Below are 17,585 nucleotides of genomic sequence, written 5' to 3'. Positions count from 1 at the left end.
CGTTTAGCCTAAGCTTATCACTACTTTCTCAGGCGCATCAAATATGACATTTTTACCTTAGGTTCTCAACCATCTTATTGAAACCTGACAACCATCTCTACAGTACTTAACAATTATTCATCTAAACCACTGGCCAAAGAGAAGGCGTAACCTTCTACGGCCCGCCCGTCGACAGATGGGAATGAAAGTCAGTTTAAAAAATGTGAGCTGAAGTAACAGTAGTGCTGTGAAACAGAAGTGTACATTCAAAGTAAGCAAATTGTGCTGTGGAACAGACGAGAGAATTGTGCTGTGGTGCGAATTGACTGCACTTAGTGGTGTGGAACAGAAACGGGAAAAGTGACTACAACTCGTGCTTTGGAAGACGGGTATACGTGTTTGTGGAGCAAGTGTATGTACGTATCAATAGACAGTGGTGTTTAGGACAGAAGTGAAACATGTACACGAATGCAGAATTAGCAGATATGCATTTCACATATGGATTGGCGGATGGGAATGCACTAGAAGCACGGCGTCTGTACCAGGAGAGATACCCCGGACGTCACATTCCAGACAGAAAAACATTTGAATCCCTCCATCGCCGCCTGCGTGAGTATGGAAGGTTTTGCGCTCCATGCTGCTGGAAACAGTGGCAGACCAAGAGCTATGACCCCCGAGGTAGAAGAGCAGATAGTGGATGCTTTTCGACACAATCCGGAGGACAGCACACGAGGAGTAAGTATGAGACTGCATGTACCTCACGCACAGATATGGCGTGTTTGTCGGCGAGCGAACCTGTATCCGTATAACCTTCAGCGAGTGCAGGCTTTGTCGCCAGCCGATCATCAGCCGAGAGTGCGCTTTTGCCAATGGTACCCCGAGCAGTGTGCCGTCAATCCAAACTTCGCATCTGCAATAGTGTTTACAGATGAGGCGCAGTTCACACGTGACGGCATCTTCAATTTCCATAATGCACATGTCTGGTCGCCAGATAATCCTCATGCGATCAGTCAAAGAAGACATCAACAACAGTTTGCTCTAAATGTGTGGTGTGGTATTGTCGGCGACACTTTCCTAGGTCCATACATACTCCCACCGAGACTGACCGGAAACAACTATCGAGACTTCTTGGAAACCCACATTCCAGATGTACTGGACCCCTGGCTCTGAGTCCAATGTTACATTTTATGCATGACGGTGCGCCCGCGCATTTCAGTGCTACAGCCCGGCAGTATCTAAATGCCGTATTACCTGGCAGATGGATAGGGCGTGGAGGACCAGTTGCTTGGTCTCCACGCTCACCAGATCTAAATCCATTGGACTATTACCTGTGGCGACATTTAAAGTCGTTGGTCTACGCATCTGCTGTGGATACTGAGGAGACGCTTCGTATTCGTATCGAAGCAGCTTGTCAGCGACTACGGACCACCCCTGGTACTTGGGCACGCGTTCGTTCATCCATGCGGCGACGGGCTGCAGCTTGCATTCGGGCAGAAGGAGGACATTTTCAGCACTTACTGTAAGGTACTACAGTATCGATTTTGTGGCGCTGGTGATGCACACAATTTACTGTTTGTGGTTGTAACTCTTGTTTGATGATGGTTCTTTGGACTTTATGACGTTTTGCTTTTCTCACTGCCATTTGTATTAGTGTTGCACTTTCCAATACGGACATTACGAGTACCAATTATTATGCATTATTTGCGAGTGTTTTTTTCTGATTCTTGTACTATTCAACGCGCAATCGGCTTAATTAATTTCGTTCGAACCTGTGTTGCATATTCTTTCACACACGACACTCTGGTAATACGTTGGGAAACAGTTCCGGACAGAAGGTGACTATTTCACACCGTCAGGTGGTGTCAGTGGCTATAGCTCTGTAACGATGCATTTTCGGACATATGTTCATATGAACGTTTTTACTTGTCTACCCGTAAGGAATCTGCCCCTGAATTTTTGCCGTGTCTTTTTGAAACACCCTGATATATATATATATATATATATATATATACAGGGTGGGCCATTTTAATTAATCCACGGAAATATCTGAAAAATGATAAAACATAGAAGAAATGTTTCAAGTACATGTTATATATTGCTAAGGGGGAAAACCAATTCCGCCAAAAGTACCCCTCCCCGCCCCCCGTAAATGGGGGTAATGGGGGGTAACTTTGAAATGTCAAATGGGAACATGGGTCGAGTAATACATCGTTCGAAAGGTCTTGGAAAACTAAGTAACGCTGTACCAAAAGATGTTTCATATTGTGCACCAGTTTCAAAATGGCCGCCATGATATGGTTCGGAAACTCCAGTACCCGTAGTATGAAAACCATGGAAGGTAAATGAATGGAACAAAATTGAAATACGTAAATATCATAGGGCATATCGAATGATGTAATCCCTGTGATCCCAGTGGCCTCCCTGAAGGGGTCTTGTGGGCTAACTTCAAAATTTCAATGTCCGACCGGACAACGGTTCGGGCGTACGCTTGACCTACCCAATGCTGTTTGGAAGGCAGACTTCATGCATAGAGAATTGGTGCACTAAGTTAACGCGGATGGCCACAGTTACATTTTGATTAACTATTAGCATTCATGTCATATTGTGAGCTTGAGGGACGAAACGGTGTGTACGTATTTCCCCGAAATGTTTTCTGAATAACCAGCACGCATTGCATAAAAGTTTCTCTTTTTTTAGTCACTACAGCGTCATCCTTAGAAACAAATGTTTCAACCACACTATACCTATTTGTAGCATAGCCTTAATTTACGAATTAAAGTAGAGTTCTCATTTGAACTTTCACTTTACTTTCCACCCCACTCACATATAGAGCGCAGGGAGAGATTATTTTGCAGGACTTGGATTTCTCTCTATACATTATGGCAATTTTACTCTAATATTTTTATCTCTGTTGTATTATTCTCGAGCCTTGGAACGCCTCCGTGGTTTTCCTATTTAATTTTCGTTATTTTAATTTATGTCTAACCGTATTCATACTATGGGCACTAGACGTTTTCTTAGACACAGTCACCATGTCTTCGCGATCATTTTGAAAACGGTGTCTCATGTCGAAAATTTTCTTACAGAAGCTGTTTGGTATTAATTTGTCTATGTAACGTGATGTTACTCGCTTCAAGCTGCTATTTGAAATTTTCAAGTTGGCCCCGGATACCTTTCAGTTAGCCCTTGGAGTCACCCCGACAACACCTCTCGATGTGCCTTACGTCAGTTAGCTACTCCAGTTTTTCTTTTGTTGATTTATCTCCAATAGCTTTCATACTACGGGTACTAAACCTTTTCTCTGACACGGATACTATGTTTCGGCGGCCTTTTGAGAACACTGCCATTTCACATCAATCGTTTTCTCCTGCAATATGTTAGATTTTGCAAGATTTATCGAACGAGGTACCACTCGACTCATGTTACTATTTGAAATTTTGAAGTTAGCCCCCAAGACCCCTTTAGGGAGGCCACTGGGATCACAGGGATTACATCATTCGATATGCCCTATGATATTTACGTATTTCAATTTTGATCCATTCATTTACCTTCCATGGTTTTCACACTACGGGTACTGGAGTTTCCGAACCATATTATGGCGGCCATTTTGAAACCGGTGCACAATATGGAACATCTTTTGGTACAGCGTTACTTAGTTTTCCAAGACCTTTCGAACGAGGTATTACTCGACCCATGTTCCCATTTGACATTTCAAAGTTACCCCCCGTTACCCCCATTTAGGGGGGCGGGGAGGGGTACTTTTGGCGGAATTGGTTTTCCCCCTTAGCAATATATAACGTGTACTTGAAACATTTCTTCTATGTTTTATCATTTTTCAGATATTTCCGTGGATTAATTAAAATGGCCCACCCTGTATATATATATATATATATATATATATATATTAAAATATGAAATCATCTATTTTTGTTTAATTATTTAATATAATGTTGTGAACGGTGTGTTTATTTCTCTATTGACAACATACATTGTAGATGACGCACATTTGCCATCTTCTGCAAGAACATCTTTACTATTTGGTCTACTCCATATCTAGTGTTGTTATAAAATGTAGCTGTTTCGGGATTCCTTTTCGAGGTAGGTGTTAGTAGGTATACGAATGGATTTATGTATACTACTAAGAACATATAAACTCCTACGCCGTTTGCATTTCTATACAGTCAATGTGTTTTCAGACTCATCACGATATATATGATTATGATATAACTCATTTTCTTCCTGGTTGAGAAGGACCTTGGAAATCTCCTTCCTATTTTGCTTGATAGTACCAACTAAACTCATATCATTGATAATCAGTGTTTCTGCTAGAATGCTTGTTGTGAAAAAATATCATAAGCGATATTTAGGCTTTGTTTTTGAAAGAATCGACCAAAGTCTTTACATGTTCAACTAACAGCCACTGCATTCTCACTCGAAACTCCAAGTCTTCACCTGAATAAGAAATCCGTTAAGTACTTATTTCAACTTTACATCTGCGAACAGCCAGAATTTTATTTCATTTTCTTCTGGCTTATTGTTGTTACGTGTGATGAGTTATCACATTATATATATATATATAAAAAAGTTATAAGGTCAATGATATCCTAGAAGGTTATGCTTTCAGTACCTGAACCACAAGGTACTTGAGCGCCTCTAGCGGAAATCTCTGAAACATACGTTTGAATGAGCTGTAGGTAGCTTGAACAGCCATTCGAAACGATATGTCGAACTGGGCAAGGTTAATCTCTGCTTAAATTGTGAATCTATAACGGGTTTCATGGAAGTGGTTTAGTTGTAAAATTATCGTGTTATAAATACAAGAATTATGTGAATTTGTTAATAGTTATGAAAAAATCATCCCATTTATTTGTGAGAGTTCTATATTCTATATAGAAATTTCAACATTTGGTGTGAATATATGATATTCGGGTTAACAGAGGCAATGCGAAAAAGTCCTCCTGAAGGTGTTAGATGGTTGTTCAAAGCATAATTAATTGAGTGAGTGTTATTTCTTGATTATATAATATTCTCGATATATAACTAAATTTCTTGCAGATCAAATTTTGAATTCGTATTGGAGTTATAAAAATTAGGAGGTATTATATTTATTATATTTATTAGATTCATTATCGAAAGTTGTATTTAATGGTAATTCTTGTTGTAAAGAAATCATAGTACCAGTCAACTTAGCTATATAAAGCAAATTAATATTTAATATATATATATTATATTCTAAAAGTTCAATATAGCTTTAAAATTGTTAATTTTTGATTAAAATATTTCTGTATTGCATATTTAACTTTCCACGAATTTTGTTATAAAATTTATCAAGTTAGAAAATCAGTTATTTTTACTTATCCATGTTATCTTAGTTTTCACGTTATATATTTTTTTAATTTTGAAGACAATAGCTGTTTTCTGGAAATATTTGAGCTAGTTTTAGTCTAAAATTCACTCTAAATATAGAATAATTCCCGATAATACTCAATGGAAATTTTTAAATGCTAACTTGCAAAATACAGCCAGTATACATAGAAATTACGAATCGCGCAAACTCATAATTGTCCTGGTTATTATAACCAGCCCAGGACGGAGCACTTAGAGGCACGTTACAAACATATCGTTTCGAATGAAACTTAAAAAAAAAAGAAGAAGTAAAATATATGTTAAGATTGCGGGTTTTGTTTGGCAAAATCTGACTAAGGTGGGAAAGTTGTTAAGTAAGCTAATAAATATATGGACATTTTTCAGGATCAATCTGAATATATCTATCTATTTTGAATTATGTTAAGGAGGATATTAAAATTAGTTCAGTTAGGATTGATTAAATGTCAGTATTTTTAGAGTACGTAAAATATATAGCCTATAGCAATAAAACTGTCAATGATTGTTAAAGGGTTGTCGCTTACCGTAAGGTATAGTAATTATTTTCGATATTTAAATTGGATAAGAATAGCTCTTTTTGTTTGCTTGGTAATTAATATGGAAATTAAGGAAGAAAGAAATCAACCACGTTTATTTTTAAATGGATTTGAAAATGGAAATTCTGGAGTTGTTGTACCGCAGACTGTAGGTCAACGATGGGATTTATCGTATTTAGATTCCGGAAGGGAGTCAAGGTCATTACATATTTCTGCGGGAGATAAACCCAGCGAAATGGTTGAGTCATTGTCTATAGCAAGCAACACCACTGCGAGTTTAGCAGAAGGTGGAATGTTGCATAACGAGTTCCAAAAGCTTTTGTCTGAAGATAGTGAAAGTGGTGTTAGCTTGACACAAACCCGTTTATTGACCTGGGGCAAACAGCTGACAGAAAAGAAAAAGAAGCAGATCGTAGTACAAATCCTTTTGTAGATAAAGAATCAATAGTGGCAAAAGAAATGAATGCCTGTAGCGAATCTTTGGTAAATAGTTTTATGCCATTTCAAATACGGGCTGATAAATTAAATAGAAGTGTTTCTAGTAATTTATTGAATGAGAAAATACAGCATATCCCAAGAACAGATGGAACAGACGATATAAAGTCATTTCAATTTCTGGTAGCGGTTCTTAGAATAATTAAATTAAAAATATTCCCGATTGAGTCTGTTTTGATAGCAGCTTTGAGTAAAGCTGAAGGACGTTTAAATCAGGAGCTAGTATCATTGTATGAAATGACTAATAATTGGTTGCAAATATCAGGATTTTTGTTTCGTAGATTAATAACTCCTTTACTGGAGATTAATAACCAGGAAAACTGACCCTTAAAGAGTTAAATTTCCTACAGGTATCCATGTGCGATTCCAAGAAAAGGGGAGCTCCTCCGTGGCTAAGCATATACGTTCGTGAGACTTCGTGCTAGTAACATCGTCTCTCGCTCGCTGACCGTTTGTGTTGTAACACAGGACAAGTTGCAAAATTAGTTTATGTACTGTGTTAATTCTCAGTGAGATACTTAAGTTTGTGTTAGTGTTTTGGATCTGCATATCCATATATATATATATTTTTTCTTTTCGAAGTGATTTTTGTGGTCGTGTTTCGACGGAAAATTCAACATGAGTTGTTTGCGTGAGAATACCGAGGAAACAACTGTATATTAAACTAGTTAACAAGGTGCTGTGTGAACGAATTCTCGCTTCAACTAATGGTGAAGTCAAATACACCGATAGTGACAAGGAACATTTACTTCCTATTGATCTTGCTGACAATAGCTTTACAGTCGTTAAAGTATCTTTGTGCCCCATGGAACTTAGTAACCAACAGTTAACTCGGTTTTTTTCTCATTATGGTGAAATACAGTCAATCATAGACGAACAGTATTCTGCGAACCATGTGTATGTCACCCGTACTGGACGTAAATTAATTAAGATGAAGGTTAAAAAAAATATTCCTTCGCTTATTACAGTGTGTGGTTTAAGGCTATTTTGTAGTTACTCAGGACAAATCCAAACTTGCGCGTTGTGCAATTTACAGGACCATTTTGTTCAAGAGTGCTCCCGCAAAAAAGTTCCGCAACTCAAAGTTAATCCGCAAGTTAGAAGCTTCCAACCGCCACCGCTCTGTATACCTCATAATCTTCCACACGAAAAAGATGCTTTGCATACTGATAACTACACGGAATTTCCTCTGCTTACTTCTGCTCGCCCTGGTGCTGCAAGTCAAGATGTTCCAGCAGTTGAAACATCCCTCGATCCAGACATTCTCCCCGACCCACCTATGGAAGGAGTTCGTTCTACTGACCTGGAAGTTCTTGCTCCTTCGGAACCTACTGCAGTACCCTCAACTAATTCTGATCCCAAGGCCCAGGAAATTATCCAGGAAGGACAACTTGCTCAGGTAGGTGACCAACCGTCAGTTCAGGATATAAAAGTTGTTCCGAATGCTCCCATGGACCATGATAATCAATCTGCCGTGCACTCGGGAGCAGACTCAAACATCACTCTCGATAGGAATGTACAACCCCTTACCAGTGACTCTGCTAGTGAATCTGATCTCAGTGCCCCTGTATACGAAAAACGTAAACGCAAACTAAAGACAACTGTTAGTGGAGTTTCGAAAAATTCTAAAGGAAGACGTACTTCCGATGTTACCCAAGTTTCAGGTGCCCGAACCCGGGCCACTTTGAAAAAGTTGAAAGCTGGTATCCCCATTGGGGACGACTTATAATTATTTTCCTTGTTCTATTGTGTTCTATATTACAGCCATTTATGCAGTGTTTAACATTTCACTTCACTCTATTTTTGTTTATGTTTATCTTTATGTATAGTTTTCGTTTTGCCACCATTAACTTAAATGGATTTACTTCTCCTGTTAAACAAGAAGCATTAAGAGACTTTATCTACAAAGCAGACATTGATGTGTTGTTCGCTCAAGAAGTAGCCCTTCAAGAGTATAGTTATCTTTCACATCATACATGCTATTCTCGTTTTACGGAGAATGGGCTAGGTACAGCTATCATCTACTGTAATGATCTAGAGTTTAAGGCCGTTAATAATCACCCAAATGAACGAATCTCCCTTGGAATGCTTGACCGCATCAAATTATGCAATATTTACGTGCCATCTGGGTCTCACAAAAGGCGAGAGAGACAGGATTTCTTCAACACTGATCTTGCGCAGGCTTTATTTAATGGTGCCAACCCTTGTATTTTAGGTGGAGATTTTAATTCCGTTTTACAACCTATTGACCAGACTCCCAACTTTAACTTCTCTCCTGAACTCCAGCGAATAGTAGACACATATAATCTAGTTGATGTGTGGCGTCACTTTCGACCCACTGACCCAGGTCACTCATTTCATACTTCAAAATCATCCAGTCGCTTGGACCGTTTTTACGTAAGTCGCTCACTAGTAGCACAAGTACGAGATGTTACCCTCGAACCTGTCTGTTTTAGCGATCATTATGCTCTTGTTATGAGAATAACCCTAGCAGTGTCAAAATTTTTGAGAAGTAGTCCTCTTTGGTATTTTAACACTTCTATACTTATGGACCGTGAATATCAGCATTTAATTCGAGAGGAATGGAGAATCTTGTTTCCATTAATATCACGCTATCAGGGCAAACTTATGTATTTTTGGGATAAGCGAGTTAAACCTAGATTTCGATCCATAAGTAAACAATATTGTATCCAAAGGAACCAAGCATATAATATTCAATATAACTATTACTCACGTCTACTCAAGCAATACATGCAAGAACAATTGCGAGGCCGCCTGGTCAGGCCTCAAATACAAGAAATCAAAGCCCATCTATTGTCATTGCATAACCAACGAATGCGTGGTTTTTTTGTTCGCAGCAAAATTGCCCCGGCCGCTGAGATGGAACAGGCTAGTATTGTTCAAATTCAAAAAGAACGACACAGAGACAAACAAAAGTTGATTTCCTCCATTAGGGGCAAGGATGGCCAAATTTATGAAGGTTTGCAGGTACTTCCCCAATTTGTTCAGTATTATAAACAATTGTATGCAAAACCTAATGTAAATAATGAAGATGAATCTCTTTTGGACTATATCCCTTCAATCCTAGATGTTAATGCTCAAGAGTATCTAAACAGTCCCTTTACCATCGATGAAGTTGAGACCTCCATTAGATTAGGAAAACGTGGCAAATCTACTGGAATTGACTCTCTTCCTTTAGAATTTTATCTTAGTTTCATTGATATTCTTGCCCCCTTTCTCACGGATCTCTTTAATGAATATCGAGAAAATTTTACTTTAGGAGAATCTCTCTCTACGGGTATTACTGTTTTAACACCTAAAAAGTCTAACTCTACGTCTATTGATCATTACCGCCCGATCAGTCTTTTATGTGCCGATTTAAAAATCTTAACACGATGCCTAGCGCTTCGTATGAACCATTATATAGGAGAGTTGCTTAGTTCCTGCCAATACGGTCATGGACACCATGCGTTACTTTATGAAGCTTTAGCTAACATAAGAGATTTTATAGCCTATCATGAGACTGCCGCCCCCACTCCTGTGGCCATTCTATCCACTGATTTTTCACAAGCTTTTGATAGGGTATCACACGACTATCTCTTTAAAGTCCTACACAAATTTGGATTTAATGGCACTTTTCTGTCCATGCTTCAGGGAGTGTATCACAACAGAATTACGAAATTGAAAATTAATGGTGGTTTAAGCTCCGCTATCCCTTTGTGTACTGGAATTCTTCAAGGTGACACCATGTCCAGTATTCTATTTAGTCTTTCAATCGCACCTCTAATATACGCGGCGCAGACTAAACTCAATGGCATCAAAATTTACCACGCTTCTATTTCAGTCGCGAGTTACTTAGATGATGTACACTTCTATGTGAACAGTATTTCCACCCTCGAAAATATTCAGAATCTTATAGACGAGTATCAACGCATTTCAGGAGCAAGCTTAAATAAACCAAAAACAAAGCTCCTCTGTATTCATCCAAAATATCAGGATCAATATAGTGCGTACTACACGGCAGTTAATTCTGTCAAAATCCTGGGTATTGAGTGGTTCAATACCATCAAACAAACCATTACTTTCAATTATGATATCATAGCACACAAAATACGTGGTCTTCTAATACGACATAAACCCCACAATATGGACATGATCAGTAGAAATTTCTTTCTCAAACAAAAAACGTTCAGCCTTTTGTGGTTTGTTTGCTCTATTTTTCCTCTCCCCCTACAAACATACAAATTCCTCACGAGTCAAGCTTTGTTCATTCTGTGGCATAATAAAGTGCTTCGCGTTTCACGTGAACAACTCGTGTTACCTCCGGCACAAGGTGGCATAGGATTTCAAAACATATTGCTCCAAGGTCAGGCACTACTATTATAACGAACCATCGGCGTGTTCACGAATGATAAGAACAGTGTATCTAGTAACGTTATCTCTGCTTGTTTAGCTTGTGTCGACCTTCAAACACCTATTAATATTTTTCCTTGGGGCCATAAATTCCCACACCTGCGAGAACCAGTTCTTGATATAGCCTATGGGCTGATTGCCTGAAGCAACTTAGACCTCATGCCTGTTAGAGCAATTTATCGCCGTTAAGTGCAGACACAACACTTCGTCACGCCTCATATTCACTTGAAAGAGCCACAACTTCACTGACTTTATATTTGGCGAAATATCAACGCTCCTTTCTTAACTACTCAGCAAAAGTCGCTCTGGTATTTCATTGTCAACAACAAATACGAAACGCTAGATCGCCTCTTTACCTTAGGAATGGTGGATCACAATATGTGTTTTCACTGCAATAACAAAGATACTCTTGAGCATCGCTTACAATTTTGTACAGAGATTCAAAATATCTGGCACCATTTTAGCCTACTTATAAGTAAGATTTGTCGCTCGTCTCCCCAGTACATTACGGCTAACACTATTCTTATTTATCCTGATTTTCATTATTTCCCTAATGCAAAAAATAACAGTGTAATTTGGCTCGCTGCATATACTCTTCTATATGTGCTTACCACACATCGACCGTATCATGTCGATGTGTATTCGCCTTATCTGCGACACCATTTGCAGAAACTTCCTGTGCAATATAAACAAAAACATTTTGCCAATTATTTGGTTGTCTTAGTTTCATAACCTAGTATGTACTTTTCTTACCTGTGATTTGTTATCTATCTTTTAATCAACATGTTTTGTCTCGCCTGAATAACAGCCCAATGTGATGACTATCAACTCTTTGCAATAATTAGGTAGTCTTACTTTCATAACACTTATGTTTACTGTTCATAATTGTCAATTGTTCCTTCTTTATTTTTTTATTTTTTTATTTTTTTTAATTTTAATTTTTTTCTTTTAATTTATTCCAATTTACATTTCTATATAGTTTTTTTTCCGGCACATTGTTTCTGGATTACTTTTGTAACTGCCTAATGTAACTGTAATTAAATTGTCAATAAAGTCTTTAAAAAAAGCGGTTAGCATAGGCGCCTTTGGCGTGGGAGACCCGGGTTCGATTCCCGGCAGGAGCTCATGTGGTTCGGATTCCACGTTAATCAGTAGGTCCACGTCTCATATAGCCTCGCTGCTGAAAGGGACGCTAAACTAAAATCAACTCAACTCAATTCCAAGAAAAGGGGTGAATGGATGAAGCATTAATGAAGACTGGGCTCGCAATGTCTGGAACAAAAGGCCTGGTCGTTGCTGATACCATCAAGAATTCCAGTTCTCGATAGCTTCCGAGGACATCCTCCTGACGGTTGAAGAAGGAACTTGCAGAAGGAAGAAGGAAAATGAAACGAAATGAAATATTTAGTTTTACGTCCCACGAATATGCCGGTTAGGTTAAAGTAGACGGTGATGATGAGTGATGAATGAAATGGTGGAATGAAGAAAGTGGGAGGAAACGGGACAACCCCGAGAAAACCCACGAACACGGTGTTTGTCCACCACAAAGTTCACTTGGCGAGAGCTGGGATCGAACCCGGGACCCTAAGCACCAGAGGTGAACGTTCCACCACTGAGCCAGCGCGGCCCCCAGAAGGATCTCGTAATCATTTCTGGTGGGTTCACGTCTATTTTGCAATCTCTAGATGTGTTTGTTAACAAGCCTTTTAAAAATCACATACGACAGATGTATGGAGATTGGATGGTGAACAGTTAACAAAGAAACACTCAGTCTCGAACGTTTCTGCAAGTGGATATTACAAATTTGGTATTCGATAACATCTGACACCGTGCCTAAAAGCTTCAATAACATCGGTGTATCGAACGCTTTGAATTCTTAGCTTATAAAGTTCGCACTCGGATAATCTTGCTAAAACATTAAAATTTACAAATATGTACGAATTACATGTTATCTCGATTTAATATTAAAACTATACTAATAGCATAGTAAAGAAAATTCGAAAATAAAATGCATAATCCAAAACTGAAAAGAGGAGAATTATCTTTGCCTGAATAAGTAGATATCTTTATATTCCTAGTAATATTCCTAATAATTAATCAATCCAGTCTTGATGCTATTTAATCTTAAAAGCCTCAAACTGATTGAAATACTAGCTCTCTACTTCAATTTGTGCACTTCTGATTTGTTTATTACTATCACTAGCTAATCTACTCCAGTGTACCGGCAGACAGAATGCTGAGTATCAAAAGCATGTTATATCTATTAGAACGTAAATTAGCAACATACTAATATTACACATATATAAGGCAAAATATAAGAACATGTTACATACCTCCGATTGTGAATAAACACGTAACTTCATTTTGTTGTGTTGCCGGTAGATATAAGAGAATTCCTGCATTGGAGTGGACATGAAACATGTGCAAAATAGTAAAGCCTGTTGCCGAGAAGAGAGATAGCATTTGATGAGTGATTCCGTGGCACCTTCAATATCTAGACTGCTTGTAGTAGTATAAACAACATCTTCAGAGTTTCCATACGGCACCATGTGCGCACAACGTTCCGTTTCCAATTCACCACACAAAGCTTTTAATAGGAAACAAAAACAGAGGTATTAATACAGGTAAGGCAATTACAAAATTAATACACGTGGTCCATAAGTCTTAGTACAGTTGATTATTTTGGAAACAAACATGATTAAAGCAAATCTGACTAGCGGAGGGCGGACTTCGGTAAAGGAGCTGCCGATTGATGAATGCGTGGTGAATTCCGGCCTTCTTGGATCCAGGTTCATTTTGCCAAATAGGATGGTACGCAAATGACACATCAATTAACACTATTTTTGCAGGTGAATGTAGTCCCACAAGCAGAAATGCGTTATCATGTAGCGTTCCAAAGTTACGACGTCCGAAAGTTGAAGGTTTTGTTTCCTTGCTGGGAGATCGATATGGCACTAACGCTACAAGAAAGATGGGACGCCCCAAATTTAATAGGTTTTCTTTTCATTGCAGGTGGAGCGAGATGGCACTGACGAAGCAGGAAAGAATTGAGATCATCCTAATGTTTGGAGAAAGAAGTAGTCGTGTGATTTCCCAGGACTTCAACGCGCGTCATCCCGAAAGACCTGTAATAAGCCACAACACCGTTAGCTACCTCAATAGGAAATTCAGTGTAACTGGTCATGTAGCCGACAGACCACAGTCAGATCCCCCACGAACCACGACATATATGGGGACATCCACAATAGTGCTTGCTGCGAGTGTGAAAAGTCCGAAGCCCAGCACAAGACAACTATCTGCGATAACAGGCGTACCACGTGCTTCCGTGATTAGGCTTCTGCATACGAACAAGTGGCATCCTCTCAAGCTGCAGCTTGGCCACATCCTTTCAGAGGATGATCCAGATCGGCGCATGGATTTTGCCAATTGCGCTTTGTCACAATATGATCGAGATCCGCATTTCCCAGCCAGAGCTTTCACAGGCTGAGCAAACTTTTATTTGGATGGGGAAGTGATGTTGTTCGCCAGAACATGCGATATTGTTCGGATGCAAACCCACATGTGATCAATCCTTTCAAGAGGGTTACCCCTGCTCATATCATTGTGTGGTGTGGCATATGGAACACGTCGATCATAGGACCCTTGTTCATTCCTGATACCTTAAATGTTATCTGATATCTGCACATGTTACAGGAGTTGGGGTTTCCGTTCGTTCTCCGGCCTGATGCCACCTTGCCGCGATATTTTCAGCAAGATGGTGCCCCACAGCACTAGCGCTGTCTGTGCGGAAATGCTTGGACCTGTATTTTCCTGGACGGTAAATTGGTCGCCGAGGCCCTGTGGAGTGGCCGGCCTGGTCAACGGACCTCACTCCCTTAGATTTTTATGGGGATACTTAAAACACCTGGTGTATCAGGAGAAGATTCGGGATGTTGCACACCTACAGGGACGTATTCAGGACGCATGTGATAGCATCATTCCCGCTGTTTTTTAACGGGTTCAGGGGAACTGGATTAAAAGACACCGGTTGTGTGTTGAAATAGACAGGCAACATGTGGAGCACATCCTGTAGGTGGGATTTTGGGGCGTCACAACTTTGGAACGGGACATGATAACGCATTTCTACTTGCTGGCAAAAAACAGTGTTAATTGATGTATCACATTCCTACATTCCTACATTCCTACTTGATAAAAGATAACCTGAATGTAAGATGACGGCCATGCGTCTCTACCCAAGTCCGCCTTCCGCTAGTCAGATGTGTTTTAATCATTTTTATTTTCAAAATAATCCACTGTACTAAGACTTATGGACCACCCTGTATTTTCATTAAAGAGCACACACACACACACACAAAACTATTAAAATTTACCTGGGGAAACCTCTTATTTTGATCTACTATTTAGAAAAAACTTCCATAAAATTTTTAGATTTTTAAAAAAATGCTTTAGGGGTCACTACCGTGTTCTCAAATTTCAACATAATCGAGATTTTAAAAAATGAAATTTCTATTACAATTAATCACACTGGTAAACACTAAAATGACATTGACTATAGTAATAATTATCAATGAAATTATTCAACTATGACAGTACATTGCCCTCTACTTTCATCTCAACCAATAAGCCGTCACCCATGTACCGAACAGGTCGCATGAATACATGGGTGGTGTGCAAAGGAATGGCGTAAACATGAAAACAGCACCTATTAACGAACATTGTGTTATTTAAATAAGTCCAGGGCGCAGAAACGTAAGTACAAATAGGTGAAAAGTACACGAGTGCCCGTTCAGTTTTGTAATACTTTACAGTCTTCAATAATTCGAACGTAACATTTAATTATGGATTTCAGTATGCTTTTGCTCTGTAATTCTGCTTACATCAAAGCTATACTGAGGCAGTGAGGCATAGACTGATGAAAATGTATACACTAGGGTGGAGGGAATTTTTTTTTCGAAATTCGAATTTAGATAGGGGACAAAAGTTGCATCATATTGTAGTACTTTACCATAGAAAATTTTAATTCTCTAAAATAATTTTTATCCGGGGCGCAAGGGGCTTTAAGTTTGAGAGTTTGCAAATCAATTTCCGTTTACTATGTAACTATTTAGCAAATCTTCGCTGAATGTTGACTTTAATTTGTATTATGGATAGAGGGCAAAATATGCATCCTTTGTCAATAGATAAGAACATGAATTTTAATAATCTAAAATTACTTTTAGCCTGGGGCAGTGGTTCTGAAACTTTGGGAATAATAATAAGAAAATGGGAATAATAAGAAAAGTCATCAACTATAAGCATTTTGCAAGTTTGTCATAAAAAAAAGGTTTTTGCTATTTAATAAGTCTTCTGATATCCAACAATGAACTTTTGGCAGTATTGTTAATAGTATAATAGCTTGGTTGGTGGTGACAGTGACGTAACTAGGGGGAAAACGGAGCTTGTGTCCAGGGCGCCGAATTGGAGGGTGCAAAACTGGGCAAATAATTATTTTCACTATAAAGCAAGGAAAGGAGCTTTAGCAAACTAAAGATCATAAAAAAAAGAAATTTAGAGGGCAACAACGACTCACAAACCTTAGGAGCATATCCACTAGCTTCAAAGCTATGTTTTGAGGACATTGTAAAAACCTTTGCATCGAAAAGAGCCCGCAAGGTTAAATTTTAGTTCCAGCTTTTTGTATTTTCATTACTTACATCGATTTTAACTTAACATCGATTTAAGAGACTTGTAAAATGTTCGAGTATACTCAAAACAACAGCTTGATTATTTCTCATAATTAAATATTCTATTTTAAAGGAAAAGACTGTTGATTCATTCTACACATCCTGATATAATTCCAAAAACATTGTGATTTGCAGTTATTTCGTTAAGACTGTAAGAATGTGTCAAGCATGCTACTCTCAGATTATTTGTCAATCAGTTACAAAGTAGTTTAGTGTTTTATCTTGTACTAAAAATTAAAATATGTACTACGATTTTGAAATCAAGCTTTACCACTTGAAGAAAGAATGGAATAGAACTACTGTCTGATGCCAATATCAGGTATAATTGGGGAACCTTATGGTTTGGTTGGTTGGGAGGTGCTAAGGCGAGTTCTTGCCCCGGGCGATAACTAGCCTATTTGTGTTGCTGGGTGGTGAGTAAAAAATTATATTCGGTATTATTGATATTACTTGGATAAAGAAATTCACGAAAAGAGAAGGAAGGAAAGCCAAAAAACGACCTTACGGTGAAGCTTTCAACCGAAGAATATTATACTCTACTATAGTTACATTATCGAATCTTCAGACTACTTGTCATCTTCGGAAACAAGATAGGAAGACAATAAAGAACACACTGAAGCTGGAGGAGACCAATTTTAGTTGCAAATATTTTTTGAAGACAAGAGAGCAAGCACAGATTGGATGCACGTAAATGAAAAAATTCGTCCCAACATTATCAAAAGTGAAGGAGAAAACCGGCGTGACTAGAAGAAAAATTACAGCAATTGCTACTGCGGCTTTGGGAGATTTTTAAATATGTGAGTCTAGAGCAGTCGCAAAACATAATTGACAGAAGTAAAATTCAAAGAAAGCTTGTGAAAAATGGTATAAGTGTAAGAACTAAGGAGACTGTTAATAAAGTTAAACGTCGTGCCATCTATTTTGATTGGAAGAAAGACCAAACGCTCACGATGCCCGGAAGTCAGAGATATGAAGATAGAAGAACATTATTGTATCCGTGTAGAAACGGGTAACAAATTTCTCGGCTATGCTGGAAATGCTTTGACCGGATCAG

The 17,585-nt window shown here is 38.6% G+C and overlaps 1 protein-coding gene across 1 annotated transcript in view; it reads right to left on the bottom strand.

Annotated features, from left to right (window-relative positions):
- The window catches only part of LOC145683519 (uncharacterized), a 375,576-nt gene that overhangs the window by 289,574 nt on the left and 68,417 nt on the right, over window positions 1-17,585 (bottom strand). The window contains exon 8 of the mRNA XM_081754860.1: window positions 13,142-13,395. Within this exon, the coding sequence (XP_081610986.1) occupies window positions 13,142-13,395 (254 nt within the window). The remainder of the gene's footprint in view (window positions 1-13,141; window positions 13,396-17,585) is intronic.

The sequence above is a fragment of the Thermobia domestica genome, chromosome 4 (genome assembly GCF_964235325.1).
Source record: "Thermobia domestica chromosome 4, izTheDome1.hap1.1, whole genome shotgun sequence".
Taxonomy (NCBI): Eukaryota; Metazoa; Arthropoda; class Insecta; order Zygentoma; family Lepismatidae; genus Thermobia; species Thermobia domestica.
This window is presented reverse-complemented; position numbering and strand designations above follow the sequence as displayed.